General features: G+C 43.8%; 2 protein-coding genes across 2 annotated transcripts in view; both read right to left on the bottom strand.

Annotated features, from left to right (window-relative positions):
- The window catches only part of ANKFY1 (ankyrin repeat and FYVE domain containing 1), a 67,922-nt gene extending 65,958 nt beyond the window's left edge, over positions 1-1,964 (bottom strand). Inside the window, exon 1 of the mRNA XM_065898047.1 lies at positions 1,931-1,964. Coding sequence (XP_065754119.1) covers positions 1,931-1,964 — 34 coding nt within the window. The remainder of the gene's footprint in view (positions 1-1,930) is intronic.
- Positions 1,965-13,518: 11,554 nt separating this feature from the next.
- The window catches only part of UBE2G1 (ubiquitin conjugating enzyme E2 G1), a 103,507-nt gene continuing 101,590 nt past the window's right edge, over positions 13,519-15,435 (bottom strand). The window contains exon 6 of the mRNA XM_065897131.1: positions 13,519-14,619. The gene's annotated coding sequence lies outside the window, so the exon portion shown is untranslated. The remainder of the gene's footprint in view (positions 14,620-15,435) is intronic.

The raw sequence follows: 15,435 nt of genomic DNA on the forward strand, positions 1-15,435 counted from the left end.
TGAGAAACTTTGCCTTCCCCTCTCGGTTCCACTTCCATCAAGGCTGCAACTGTGTGTTGCTCACTTTGTCATCCCTAGCAATAGTTGCTTGTACTTAATAGAAATGAAATACATTTTTCCTGATTGTGATTCAACTCTGTTAAGACTTGTCTGCAAGTCAGTGGCGTGACTTAATATGTTTTTCAAGACCTCACTCTGGGGACTTCCCTTGGTGGTCCAGTGGGTAAGCCTGCGCACTCCCAATGCAGGGGGCCCGGGTTTGATCCCTGGCCAGGGAACTAGATCCTGCATGAAGGCCGCAACTATAAGTTCACATGCCACAACGAAGAAGTCCACATGCTGCAACTAAAGTCCACATGCTGCAACTAAGACCTGGTGCAGCCTAAATACTATTTTTTTTAAAAAGCACAGTATTAAAAAAAAAGAAAAAACCTCACTCTGTGTAGCACTGATCACAGATAGGGCTGGCTTCACAGGAGATACTCAACAAATATTAGCTCACTAGCTAATTTTCACACAAATGCCAGTCTGACTGGAAATGCTTCCAACTGCCTGCTAAGACATAACCACCTAAAGGTATATTGGTCATGGCAAAATCTGTCCACACCTGAGGTCAAGATATTTGTTCTCAAATCTGTTCCTCTTCTTCCTGTCAACAGCCCAGCCATTATCTGAGTCACCCAGGCCTAGAACCCTTGGGTCATCTTTGATATCGCCCTCTTGTCAACATGCAAACAGGTTTCCAGAGTCCTGTCTTTTATGCTGTCTATAGTGAGTATCTCTCACAGCAGTCCTCACCAACCCCAATGCCCCTTACCCAAGGACTCACCTTCAATTGCTACGGCACCCACTCCAGCCTCCCTCCCTCGTTCTCTCCCAAATCCATCCTCTACATTATATAGCCTTTTCAACAGGCCTCAGACAATTCTAGTCACGTCACTACCTTGGCCGATACCTTTCAGTAGCCTCACCCCACGGTCCACAGAGCAAAATGCAAATGTTTAACCAATCCCTTCATAATCTAGCCCTTAACATACTTTTCCAACCTCACATCCTGCTATTGATATTTCTTCTGAGAATACTGACCTCCTCCCACCCACATCTCCCCATGTCCAAAAGCGGCCTATTTTTCCAAAGTCCAGCCCAGATAAGCCCAGCTTAACTCCTGCAGCAAAGGCCTCCCCTGACACCCAAAACATACTCCCCACTTCCCTAAAACATCTCTGAATTTTCAAAGTAACTCCTAAGCATTTTTCACCTTCCACCCTACAATGCAGTTTCTTTTTCTTTTTTTCTAAATTAATTTATTTATTTTTGGCTGCATTGGGTCTTCGTCGTTGTGCGCGGTCTTTCTCTAGTTGTGGTGAGCAGGGGCTACTCTTCGTTGCGGTGCGCGGGCTTCTCATTGCGGTGGCTTCTCTTGTTGCGGAGCACGGGCTCTAGGCATGTGGGCTTCAGTAGTTGTGGCACGTGGGCTCAGCAGTCGTGGTTCATGGGCTCTAGAGCGCAGGCTCAGTAGTTGTGGAGCACGGGCCTAGTTGCTCCACGGTATGTAGGATCTTCCCGGACCAGGGCTCAAACCCGTGTCCCCTGCAATGGCAGGCAGATTCTTAACCACTGTGCCACCAGGGAAGTCCCTACAACGCAGTTTCTAACACACATGCTTTCGTCTCCCCTCCTGGACTGCAGTGTTCTCTGTGAAGAGGCTCTAGGTCTGGCTCTTCTTTTTTTAACCACTGACTACCTCTCCCTCCACCCCCACTCCATGCTCATCCCATCCTCCACCCTACAGTGCATTAGTAGGTGGAGTTCAATAAATACTGTAGGTCCCTGGCCTACTCAGATTTAACAAGAGAGCCTGAGGACACAGTTTCTCATTTTGTTGGGCATGTCTGTAAATCATGATAATGTCCCAACTACAGCAACTCACCTTGCCGGTGACTGAAGCCCACATATCCTAGCATGATTCAGTAGCTCTACTCTGGCACATCCACAGTCACTGCAGTGACTGGATAAACTTTGTTTCTTTGTTTTAAAAAAATATATATATATCCTCAAGGAGAAAGCTAACAGCCTCTGCTGGTGACAGAAATGAAAGAATGGAAGATAGAGAAAAGAAAGGAATGGTATATAGAGAGATACTGCTTGAGGGGTCACCAGACAATACATAATTATGAACAGACTGGGACATCTGATGAGTGAATAAAATAATAAATGAAGAGATAAACTTTCAAACTGGAAGGAGCAAAATTTCTCCTTTCCCTGTTTCTACCAGCCTATACCAAGCATTTTCTGGAACACTGCTGTCCAACAGCACCTTCTGGAATGATGCAAGTGTTCTATTCATCTGTGCTGTCTGCTAATATGGGAGCCGCTAACCACACGGTTATTGAACACCTGGAATGAGGCTAGCATGACTAAGGAACTGAATTTTAAATTTTATTTAATTTTAATTAAATTTAAGAAGCCATATGTAGCTAATGGCTACTGTAGTGGCCAGGGATTGTCCAGAATACAGAATGTCTTCACCTTGTTACTTGAATTGTTGTCAAAAGTATTTTCCTGACCAAATTCCAGTAAGCTTATAAAAGTCCATGATCATTTTTCTGTTTAACAAGTCACATTTTTTCCCAATTTTCACTTTTATTTTATTGAGGGGAGAGTGGTTTAAGAGGAGACTAAGAGAGGGGGACTTCCGTGGTGGTCCAGTGGCTAATACTCCACGTTCCCAATGCAGGGAGCCCGGGTTCGATCCCTGGTCAGGGAAATAGATTCCACATGCCGCAGCTAAAAAATCCCACATGGGGCTTCTCTGGTGCTGCAGTGGTTAAGAATCCGCCTGCCAACGCAGGGAACACGGGTTTGAGCCCTGGTCCAGGAAGATCCCACATGCCACGGGACAACTAAGCCCGTGTGCCACAACTACCAAACCTGCGCTCTAGAGCCGGTGAGCCACAAGTACTGAGCCCATGTGCCACAACTACTGAGCCTACACCCTAGAGCCCATGCTCTGCAACAAGAGAAGCCACCACAATGAGAAGCCCGTGCACCACAAGGAAGAGTAGCCCCCACTCACCGCAACTAGAGAAAGCCCACACAGCAACGAAGACCCAATGCAGCCAAAATAAAATAAAATAAAATAAACTTAAAAAAATCCCGCATGCCGCAACTAAGACCTGGCGCAGCCAAATAAATAAATAATAAATATCTTTTTTAAAAAAAGATGAGACTAAGAGACAGACTGCATGGTAGGTACACTGTATGATACACTATTTCTTTTGAGATAGTGATTATCCCCCTTTAAAAGTTGAGGAGACTGAGAGCAATTAATTGGCTTGCCTGTGATCACAGCTTAGTAAAACTAGGATTCAAACCCATGTCTGCCTGCAGAGACTGAGCTCTTAAGCATGCTTAAATTGCTAAGACTAAACTGGGCTGGATGAAAAGTAGGTTAGGCAGTTCCCAGCAGGCTGATGTTATTCAGAGCACATTAAAAGTTGGACCAGCCAGCTTACTTGACAAGAGACTAAGGATGTATCCAGGCAACTTTCTTTCTTAAAAGCTGGACCAGCCAGCGTACTTGACAAGAGACCAAGGATGTATCCAGGCAACTTTCTTTTTTTTTTTTTAATTTTATTTATTTTTTTATTTATTTTGGCCACACCGCTTGCAGGATCTTAGTTCCCCAACCAGGGACTGAACCTGTGCCCTCAGCAGTGAAAGCGAGGAGTCCTAACCACTGGACCGCCAGGCAATTCCTGGCAACTTTTCTTGATGTCTGGTAAATGATGCTCAATAATTCATCCACTCCTTCAACCACAGGCACGATTCTAAGTTGGAAGATACAGCAGTGAACAAAACAGGAAAAGTCTCTGCCCTCATGGGGGTTATATTCCAGTAAGGGAATTAAAAAACAAAACCTAGGGACGATCTCTAAAGAGGTAAGAACTGAACAGACACCTGAGTGAATAGAAGTTGATTAGCTGTGTGGAGAAACTGAGGAAGACTGTTCCAGGCCAAGGAAACTGCAAGACAAAGATATAGAGGTAGGAGTGTGTTGGGAATGTACAATACAAAGAACAGCAAGGAAGTTAGTGTGCAAGAGCTTTGTGAAGGAGAAGAAATAAAGTATCACTGTTAACCAGCAGCCAGATCCTGTTGGCCTGTAAAGATCACTGGAAGGCTTCGGAAAAATATATTCCAAATGCATATAAGATATAAAATATATATAAAATCATGGAGAGCCACGGGGAATGGGGAGAGCGTGTGGAAGGGTAGGTGTATTGCAAAGAGTGGGAGAGACATGATCTGATTTATGCTTTAAAAGGAACACTGGAAACTGTAAAAACAGGCTGTGGGGAAGCAAAATCAAGGAGAAAAAGTAAAAGCAGAAAGACCAAGTTGGAGGGACTTGTTCGAGTGATGAAGGAGGCTGAGATGAAGGACAGCTACAGAGATGTAGAGTGGAAATGGCAACTAATTTTAGGAAAGACTTTAGCTAAATATATATGGTCAAACCAATACCCATGGATGCAAGGAAAGAAAGAAGCTTGGTTTCTAAACGAGTCGCATTAAGAAGTTACTGTATAACTCAGTCCCTGCAGGTTCTATTTACTATTCCTAAGCGCAATTTCCCACATTCTCACACTCACACCACCTAACGAAGACCATTATCAGGGAAATTCCCACAGAGCGTGCTTACAGATCATCCAATTGTTATATGACACAGAGTTTTGCTATTTGTTTATATTTAAATGAGTATTTCTGAACAAGCATAGCCAGCTCCCATAAATTCTTTTTAAAGTACATGTCGCGTAACACCCCCGCAAAACACTGTTTAGATAACCTTGCCTTCCTGGGCATAACAAGCAGTTTCAGTTTAACGAGGTAACTGGACTAGGATGCTCCACTCAATTCTTCCCAAAGTCTGTGACACTGTTTCCAAAAAGCTTAAGTCAGAACACAGGCTAGGAAACTGGAACACACACAAAAAAAGTAAAATAAAAACTGTCGAGTCAGAACCTCCTGACTGTGCTTACCTGTCTGTACTCCCTTGCCAATTTAACCCTGAAAGGATGTTTTAAGGTGTGTTCTCCACCAGCTGCATGTCTCTCAAGGTTATCCTAACACAAATCTCAAGGCACTTGCAGGATAACAATCAGCATTTTCAGCCAGTAGGAGCTCTTCAGGCTGGAACCCAACTGCGAGGCAGAGCAGGTGCTCAGTAAAACTGCTGAATGAAAAACCAACTGCCTTCTACAATTTCAATCTTGGTAATGTACTCCCCAAACATTCCTTAACTTCCCTAACTGGTGTCAAAGCGCTGGAGTACCCGTCACCTCACATAAAGCCTTCCTGAACCTTTCCACCCCAACTCACTGCTCTGGGCAACAAGCTCCATTTTCACTGGCTACCCACTGTGTTAAAAAATCTTAATCAACATTCTGTGACTCATCCAAAAACTAGCTTCAGGGGATACCTCAGCTTTCTTCGGTTCCTTTTGATCCTCCTCTGCTTTCATACAATATTTATCTGATGTTTCCCCCTCAGGGAATTGTCTAACATGGTAGAAAGAGCAGACAAAAAGTGGGTGCCTGCCCCGGATATCTCTAGAACTCGGCCTCAATTCCTTTATCTATAAAGTGCAAGTAACACCCATGCCGGACCTCCTTCACAAGGTTGTTGCCAAGTCTAATCCAAATGAGAAAAGCCTGCAAACTGTCAGGTGCTGCCCAAAAGTAAGATCCAAGCAAAGATAGGTTCAGACAAAGCTTAGCTCAAAACCAATCGGACAGGTGGAGGACCAGCACAGTGCAGTCACTCAATAAACATTAAGTCAAATAAGCAGTATTTTCCTCCAGTAATGGGGTAAACAGGAGAAGCACACTAGTCAGGTCCGACAGCTTCACTCTAGGGTCCCTGGCAGGTAACTCCCATCTCTGGGTCTCCTTTCCCGCCACCTGTACAACAAGGCTCTGACAATGAAGGCTTCTAATATTGCTACGTTAAGGGCGGCTCAATCCGAGAGGCCAAATTGCCTTCACCTGCAGGGGCACAAAGAAAGCGCCAGAAAAGCGGGTAAAGACAGGACTGAGAGGCAAAGGAGTCGAGGTCTGGTTTAGCACATCTCTTAAGAGCAGCGTGACCTTGGCCAACTCCCCTACCAAGCAAACCCTCTCCTCCCGTCCAAATCTCTCAATCTGGGGAAAGAATCCCAGCCGCTCCGAATCCCGAGGCTGCTGGGGAGCCCAGAGCCTATAGCCCCCTCCTGTTTGGCTCGTTGGCCCGTGACAGCCCTGGCTCACCCCCACCCCTCACCCTGGGAAGAGTCCTAAGCTCTTTCGCAGGGGAGGGATGTACCCCTTCCGGATGCGGGACCTGCCAGGACAGCAGTTTCGATTTCCTAAGGAGAAGGGTTACGTCCCCCGCCGTCCCAGCACCGCCGGTAATCAAAGGAGCCTCCCCGGCGGCCCTCGGGATCCCCGAGGCTGCACTCAGTGCTGGTACGGGACCTCACGACCGGCCCGGCACCCTGCCAAGGTCCCGCGGGGTCGGGGACGCCGGGAGGGGCGTTGCCATAGGAATAGCGCTCAGTACCCCGGCCCGAGGCGCGCGGCAGAGGCGAGAGAGGAAGGCTCGCGAGACCCGCTGTGCCCCAAGCGAACACACCCGGCCGTTCCCTCACAGAGCGGCTTCGCCCAGCCAGCAGCGCCCCCACAGCTCCGCGCCTTCCCGCGCTGCTCCACAGAAACCTTACCTTCCGCCATGTCGGGCCCAGCCCTGCCTCAGCCTCGCGAGAAGTGCGCCGCTCAGCTTGGGCGGTGCGTAACGAAGGTGCCCAAGTCTCGCGAGAGTCATGGGGGCCACCGAGAGGGAGGGATCGAGACTAGGTAAGAGCAGTGAATGAAAGTGTGAGTAGCTGGACGCGGGAGGAACAGAGAGCCTAGCTCTCTTCACCTATACTTTCGAGGCTCTGGACTTATCAAGCACTGACTGGGCTCTATCATATTACACGCCCTAGGCAGGGGACTGAAAAGGATGGACGCAGCGAGCATTGACTACTCTTTGGGAAAATGTGGCCACGAGAGGGTCGAGAAAGGGGTTTTCGTGGTTTCTAGGTTTGTTTGTAAAGATGTGAGAGGCTGAAAGAAAAGCGCCAAAGGCGAGAGAAAGGCTAATGAAGGTTCACTAGCCTGGGGAGGCGGGATGCCCTGCAGGCGAATGCAGAAGGAAATTTAGGGGAAGGGATTAACTGTAGACTACAGGCAAGTCACTTGTTTTCTACTAAAACATTAGGAAACAAGAACGTGCATGCAGATGGATGTGGAGGTAAGAGATATCAGAGAGATTGCTTGGTGACATCATTTTTATGGTTGAAGTTCATAGGCAAGGGGACCAAAAGAGTGAAGAAAATTTGGGAGAGGAATCTGAATTTGGAAGGCCTGGTTGCACGTGTCTTCTGAGTGTGTGGATGGGTCACTTTTTTCTAGCAGAACTCAGCCACCTGGCTGCAGAAGCAGAGAATATGGATTGTAGCATTTGCGCAGGGCTTGGGATTCATTGCCAGAAAGAAATTGAGAGTGCTGTGAGAATATAACTCTGGTGCAGGCTGGGTAGAGGCTGATGTACGAGTCATAAAACTGCAGGTCTCTATAATATTGAAGACCAATGCAGTGTGAACAAGGTTGTGAGAGCCCTGTGTTAGGGTGGCAAACTGAAGTTCATAAGTTAAACAGTACTAGGAGACAATAAACTCCAGGACAGAGTCATGGAATATGGTAGCTGAAGTGGAGGTGAGAAGCTAGAAAAATCAGATATTGGAATTCAGAGGTAGAGAAGGTAGGAGACCATAAACCAGGTGCTAAAATCTTTAGTCAATGTGGGGATGACTAATAGCAAAAAGGAAGGCTAACGAGTAATATAACCGAATAGTGTGAAACCTGTCAAAACAGATTTTTACTCAAAGGACAATCAAAAGAATGTGGATTGCACCCATTCCTAGAAGCATCCACAGTTAAGGACTGAGGGGGAAGTGGTGGCCCTGGAGAAGAGCCAAGAATGAGAGATGACAGGTTGAAGGAAGGATCTGAGAACAGGATGAGGGTGTCAGAACAGAAAAGGGGGAGGATTTGAAAGTGGAGAAATTTTAGGTGCTGCCAAGGTTAACCATTTAGTGGGTAGTGAGGTGGAGTGGAGAAGGAATTTGGAGTTTAGATCATGGTAAACATAATCATGGGGTTAAAATGTTGAGGAAGGAGGAGGAATTCTGAGGGAGGGACACCTGGGAGATGAAAGGGGAGAGGGTATTGAAATGTTTAAGAATGGTGGTGTGCTCAGGGAAATAGCATTCCAGTTGTGGCAAGAGACTAAAGATGTGGAAGCGGTGTGGGCAGGGAGGTGCGTACAGCAGCTGCATCGAGCAAGCAGAGCTTAGAGGGCAGGAGAGCATTTGCCAGGCTCAATGGAGGTGTCATGGCTCAAAGCTTCCCTGTCAAGAATGGTTTATAGGTGTGCTAAATGGTGAGCCCTTGGGGCCACGAGGGTAGCCAGGCAAGACAGTCTCCTCTGGCCACAGGCAGCCTCATCTGTTTTATCTCAGAGTGCCCTACAAGTATTTCCTGGGTCATAACATAAATGTGATCAAGAAGTCCTGTCATAGCTGATGTCTGTTTTTGCATCATATGACTTATCTTTGCCTCTTCACCAGCACCAGCCTAGTGTCTGGCATACAGCAGGTGCTCAAAATGTTTTTCTTTTTAATACATTCTTTTTAAATTAATTATTATTCATTTTTAGTTGCATTGGGTCTTCGTTGCTGTGCGCGCGCTTTCTCAGTTGCGGTGAGCAGGGGCTACTCTTCGTTGCGGTGCACGGGCTTCTCACTGTGGTGACTTCTCTTATTGTGGAGCACGGGCTCTAGGTGCGCGGGCTTCAGTAGTTGTGGCACGCGGGCTTCAGTAGTTGTGGCACGCGGGCTCAATAGTTGTGGCTCGCAGGCTCCAGAGCACAGGCTCAGTAGTTGTGGTGCACAGACTTAGTTGCTCCATGACATGTGGGATCTCCCCAGACCAGGGCTCGAATCCGTGGCCCCTGCATTGGCAGGTGGGTTCTTAACCTCTGCGCCACCAGGTAAGCCCTCAAAATGTCTGATGAGCTGTTGCTGTGAGCTATACCGGGAGTCAGGGGAACTGGGTTCAGATTTGCCTCTGCAACTGATTTGTTGTGTCGATCATGGTCAAGTCCCTGCACGATCTATGCTACCATCTCAGATTCTCCATCGGTTTCAAGAGGGAGTTGGACTAGAATCCATGGCTCTTAATAACTTGGGGGATCATGACCTTGGAGAATCTGATGAAAACCAGGGACCCTCTCCCTTAGAGCAGCACACATGTAGCAGTAAATAAATGTGCCCTTTCAGTTTGCTTGGCCTAGATGCCCACAGTGAAACAAGAACTCATCTTAAGGGATTTAATCAACTCAAGAGCTTCACTACCTCCTCATCACAAGAAGCCCTCTAGCAGGGGTGAAAGCACTCTTCTTAGCACTGTCTGTAATATAACCCTATCTCTGGGCCCTTGTCTTCTGAGTAGACTCTTACTGGCTTGAAATCCCTGAGCTATAGGACTACTTAATACACCCTGTAAAATAAAGGATCTACAGTACTCAGTGAATTACAGTACCCAACAGGGTTGGACGGAGCTACAATATTAGATATGACCTGAGAAATCTGAGCACCGAAACAGGATTCATTTTAGACCTAATTCATGTTTTGTTGTCTGATTTAGAGGAACTTTGTATGAAGTTGTCCCGGACATGAAGGGAAAAATGCTGCCTGCCTTAAGAGCATAGGGGAACAGACTCTTTCTGGGGAGGTAGTGTCATATCACGATGGAAGGGGATAGGGAGGGAATCACTAGACTGGTAGTCCAATGAATTGGGTTCAAGTACAAGCCTCAACACACCTCAGTCTCTACGTGACCTGGGAAAATATATCCCGGAGGTAAGAAATAATGGCACACGGTATGTAAGGGAAGTCATGAAACTGAATCCCAGCCATGAAACCTACTTGCTGTACAGTCTTGAGAAATTAATCTGAACCTGATTCTGCATGAGGATCCTTGTAAGAATTTGACTAGATCCTTCACGAAACACATCTAGCACAAGCCTGCCACAAAGTGGAGGCTCAATAAATAGGAACTTGATTACTGGTGCTTATGAGGGTTAAAGGAGAGGTCACAGTGCTCACACACACAGTACTATTATACTGCACTTGTTCTTAAGGGAGACTGCTGGCAAGGGAAAACCAAGTACCTTATATATGACTTTCTGTGCAGCTATGTCTAAGATGTGTCTGGCTGCCTTTTTTGAAAGCCCTTCCCTTCTCCTTCACTGCAGCCCAGTGGGGTGTGCAGACTCCAAGAGACAAAGAAGACTAGTCCTACCGAGACAGCCAGGTTACACCATCTGAAACTGAGCAATCAAAAATACCTGAATCCCATTGGGGTTTGCAGTCCTCCAGAAAATGAACAATTTTAATTTGGTGAGGTGTTACCAACTTTTACAAGAAGGAGGGAGAAAACCAACTGATCCTTCCTCAAAGCCTACGGCCTTGCACACAGTAGACAAAAGTCAAAAGCTGTTCATTTGCATTGGACAGCATGGGAATAAAACTTTTTTGCTATATACCTCGAGTAGATGATTATGCTTACAACTGATATTTAAAGTTTAGGGACATCATCTAGACCTTTCTATAATAGTTTTATTTCAAATATATTTTTCAGAAAAATTAAACCCTGAAAAATGAGCCCCCATTTTCCCCAAACTGCTCTCAAGGAGGATTTTCTTCTTGTGATTAAGAAATCAGGCTCCATGTTCTTTTCTCAGAGTTTGTAAGGAAGAGGCCTTAAAACCACTGGCAACTTCTATCAAGACAGACAAGCTTTCAACACCTAACACTGTAAATCCATATAAACTATATATAAGGATGCAGGGTGAAAAGCTGAATATTCACATCCTGAATCCTGTTGTAGTTTGCAGTCCTCCAGAAAAAGGAAAAAAATTGTTAAGGGGGAAAAAAGTACTCAGTTCCTGCTGCATTTGCCACTAACTTACTGAGTGGTACTGGGCAGGTATTGGGGCCAAGTTTGCCCATCTGTTTAGAGGAGGGAAGGTGGGGATTGAGATGGTGCCTGTGTTCTCTTCCAGTTGTCGTTTGAGACTGGGTTCTTCACCTTTTGGCTTATCTTCATGGCAGAACCAGTCTAGGCCAAAGACAAAATCCCAAATAATGCTCTAACATGTGCTCATTTTATTTTATATAACGTTCTAAATCAGCATGCACAAAATTCTGATTAAGAATGGTGGTTGGCCGCGTACTGGAAATTTTAAGACCATTATATCAGGTTGGAAGTAAAGTGAGCTTCCTACCCTCTGGTTCCTTCTTTAAATAAGGTTTTAAAATTTTTTTATCTAGATTCCCCTGTGGACCCTTTGCTATCATGTGCTGTTTATATAGAAAGAATCCCATAACTTGCTTTGGAGACCTGCATCCTGAAACCAAAATAGCTCATGATACAGCCTCTAAGTCATCATTTATTGATTTATAGAGCACCCATCACATGATCGAGGTGCTTTACAATACAGTAAACATCACAACAGAACTCACATAGTTAAATACAATCAACAAATTACAGAACTAAAAAAAAACAAACAAACAAAAAACTGGAATGAAGCAACATTATGTCAAATTTCAAAGATGCTGAGAAGTGGCAGTACACAAAAGGTAATTCCACCAACTGGGGACCAGACAGGCAAAGATACACAGGCACCACAACCCCAAACGGGGAGATTTGTAGAGGGTGAATGAGCATATAAAATAAAATTTCACAACCAAGAATGAAGGCCATTAAAGACACTATGACACCCAAGTAATCACAGAACTAGTGGAGTAACCTCACAAAAATATTACCTTGTAATGACAAGAAAACCAACCTCATTTGGATTTTAAACTCACAAGAGGCCAGAAAGCCACTGAGATCATCCATCCTATTATGAGCACAGACTGAAATCGATAAGCCTTTACAAGAACTTGGAATAAATTTAGGAAACAGGCAACAGTTCTACAATCCATAAGACTATGCAGGTGTTGCTGATGGTTGGCATGAGGTCAGGGAGAAAAATCCTTTTCCTAAAGCAGACAAGACTCACACTAATGATGAGGCACTGCTGGGACAAAAGCCACCTGGATCAGTGTCACCTGAGTGTGGTTTAACATCAAATGTAGAGGCATTTAGATTCACAGTCAGATGAACACTGGGAAAGGCACAGATGACACCTCTGACAGAGGAAAAGAAGCCAGAACATCTCTCGAGGCCTGTGTTTCCATATGTAGCACACTCAGGGCACCAGATGGAAAGGGGTGTCATGAGACGTGCACTCATTCCTGGCTCTCCTTCTACCCCCCAAGATCTAGCCCTAAAGAACACATGGTTACACCAAAGTAACTGCATTAATGTGGCACTTAAAGTTCAAGAATAGTTGTCCCTGAGTTACTAGGTCATTTGCTCCCCTCTGAAGAGTCAAATCCCAGGTTTTAACTCAAGAGATTGCTAGCAGAATTACAGCAATAGGAGAACAAAATTCAGACTTCATCTTGCCACAAGCAAGCACCATGTGAACAATTTCTGATTAAGAATAAAAAGGGATTGCATTCAAAGTCCCAGGTAGGCATGCAGTACTGGCACTTTGGGGCAACAGTGTTTACAGAGTCTTTGACAAAGTAAAGTCACACGCCAAGTTCTTGAAGAAAATTGGGCTGCAATGAATCAATTTCACATTCAGCCATTACACATTTATGGGCTTTTTAATGCTTCAGAGTGAAGAAGAGACTGAAATTTAGAAAAATCACTCTCTACTGTGACTACATCCTCAATTATTTTACTTCTGCTTTAAAAAAGACACGCAAGTTCATAAAGGACTGGCTCCTTGCAGGAATCCTTTCATTCTTCTGCCCAAGCATTTCTCCGAACCTCCCAGAGCAGAGATGCACCAATTCTCACTGATTCTCACAATTAATCACCATGTCCCATCAGGTACTGTCTCAAGTTCTATCCCTTATATGCCAAAGACTACCTCCAAGTCCCAGCCTCACACCAAACACAGAGGAACCTGGGCACACCTTTAACACTGCACATGCTCATTTTACATTTCGTGAAATTATTTTTGAAAACTTATGATATGAAATATACTTATGCTCAAACAGTAATAAAAATCCAAGTGCAGTATGTCAGCGGCAAAATCTGTATATGTCAAATGACAAAGCTTTACATCCCTGTAATGCTTTGGGATTCACATAAGAATCTATACAGAACCCAATACATATACTGCCACGGCCATGTGATTTTCAAGTACTAAATTTGTTTGCATAAGGAAACAACCTGAGATTTTTCTAAACTGCACTTCTCTGGCACTCAGTATTATAACCTTCATTCAATACAATAAAAGCCAACAACTTGACAATTATTGGAAAAAAATTGTATTTTGGAAGAACTCACTACATAAGGTGACAGGATTCCAAAATCAAATTACATGAAAATATACATCGCAATTTCTTTGTACAATAGGTGAGGAAAATCTGCAGTATAGAGAAATAGAGGCAAAGAAATATGAAGAGCTAAGGAGAAGGGTGTGTGGGTAAATAGCATTTTTAATAGCAAACCCAGAAGTTAAGTAGAAAGCCTGCAGCTGTGCATGCTTTATTCATCCAACCTTCACATTAGGTAACTGAGGGCAAAAATAAAACCAAATCAGAATTTTGTATTGTTTGGGGTAAATTTCAATAATTTTAAATCTGAATTGAATTCAGAACCAACTCTTTAGTTCTTGGGGATAATGAATGAATTCAAGAGCTCTCAACAATGAAAAAAATGTTATTGCTATATCCAATCCAAGAGATGGGTGCAAGTATAATACAAAAGGGATGAAGCACCTAGTGATGACCATTCCTCTGAAGTCATCATTAAAAATCAAGTAGTTGCTTATTGAGTGTTTCAGTATTTGAACTAAATGATCCTGGCAGACAGAAGAGATAAAAGCAAAGGGGAGTGTGTCAAAACAAAGAAGATACAAAGTTTAGTATGTGAAAAGAGTTTAATGAAGCCTCAATGGTTTAAAGGAAATTAAATGGAAACTTTTAATCCTAATTGCTTTTTATCTGACATGCTTTAAGGAGTCTTTTAAAACTGATAAGAAACAATGAATAGGGAAAGAAAACCTGCTAAAATCTTTTAGAATTTACACGATTCTTATTCTACTACAAGAAAGCATTATTTGGTACAAGGTGTGTTTGTGGATGTACATGAACAGTATATATATTATCCGGATCATGTTGTGCTATGTACAGGTCTTTACAATTCTTCCTGAAGGTTAAAACAGTTCATTAGAATTCAAAATGCGTAATCATCTGTAAGTTGGCACTTGTTAGGCTCTTGTCAGCATTGATACTGGCATGTTTTATTGCAGCCCAGTTCCAGCCAGTGTTTGCCAACTTGTTACAACAGAAGTCCAGCAATAGGTGGGTAGAGTGCAGGAAAAACAGTGCCATGTTTCTCAATTGGAGACCTACAAGAAAGCAAACAGCATTATATAATGATTTTATAAATTACAAAAGAATTAATTGATTAGAAATTTTTATTTGTATTCCATTTCTTGGGAAACAAATTTTTCATTTCACTTTAAGCTCACCTTTGTGCTTTTCCAATATGATAGCCACATACAACCATTTCATTTTAAATTCAAATAATTGTTAATAAAATTTTAAATTTAGTTCCTCAGTCACACTACCCACATATCGAGTGCTCAGTATGTCTACTGACTACCACGTTGGACACTGCAAATATAGATTATTTCCATCGGTGAAGAAAGTTCTATTACTAAGCTTTAACTTAGATTTCTCTAGGTTCAGTCCAAACCTATATTATCCGTGAAGCCTCTGACAACTGACCTTCTCTCCCAATTAGAGTTCCCTATTGTTTTGTATCTGCTAATCTCATGTGTTCAATTAGACTAGAAGAACCACAGCTAAATAAAAACTACCACCTTATCGAGTGCTTATTATGTGCCAAGCAGTATACAAAGTACTATACAAACTTATCTCATGTAATGCTCATAATCACCATATGAAGGGGTTTCCCCCATTTTACAGAGAAAAGAGAGACAAGGTCACAGAGCTAATTAATAAGTGGCAGAGTCTCCTGTTCAAAAGGTTAGAAAAAAACACTAGTTTCAATTAAACAAAAAAAGTCTAATTAAATGATTGGACTTTTCAGAGCTTTTATTATATGAATGTGTCCTTTGAGTATGTAGCGGGAGCAGGAGAAGGGGGCAGGGGAGGAGAATACCTATTACTATTACATCGGATCAAGTACTCCAGAAACA

The sequence above is a fragment of the Phocoena phocoena genome, chromosome 19 (genome assembly GCF_963924675.1).
Source record: "Phocoena phocoena chromosome 19, mPhoPho1.1, whole genome shotgun sequence".
In the NCBI taxonomy this organism is placed as follows: domain Eukaryota; kingdom Metazoa; phylum Chordata; class Mammalia; order Artiodactyla; family Phocoenidae; genus Phocoena; species Phocoena phocoena.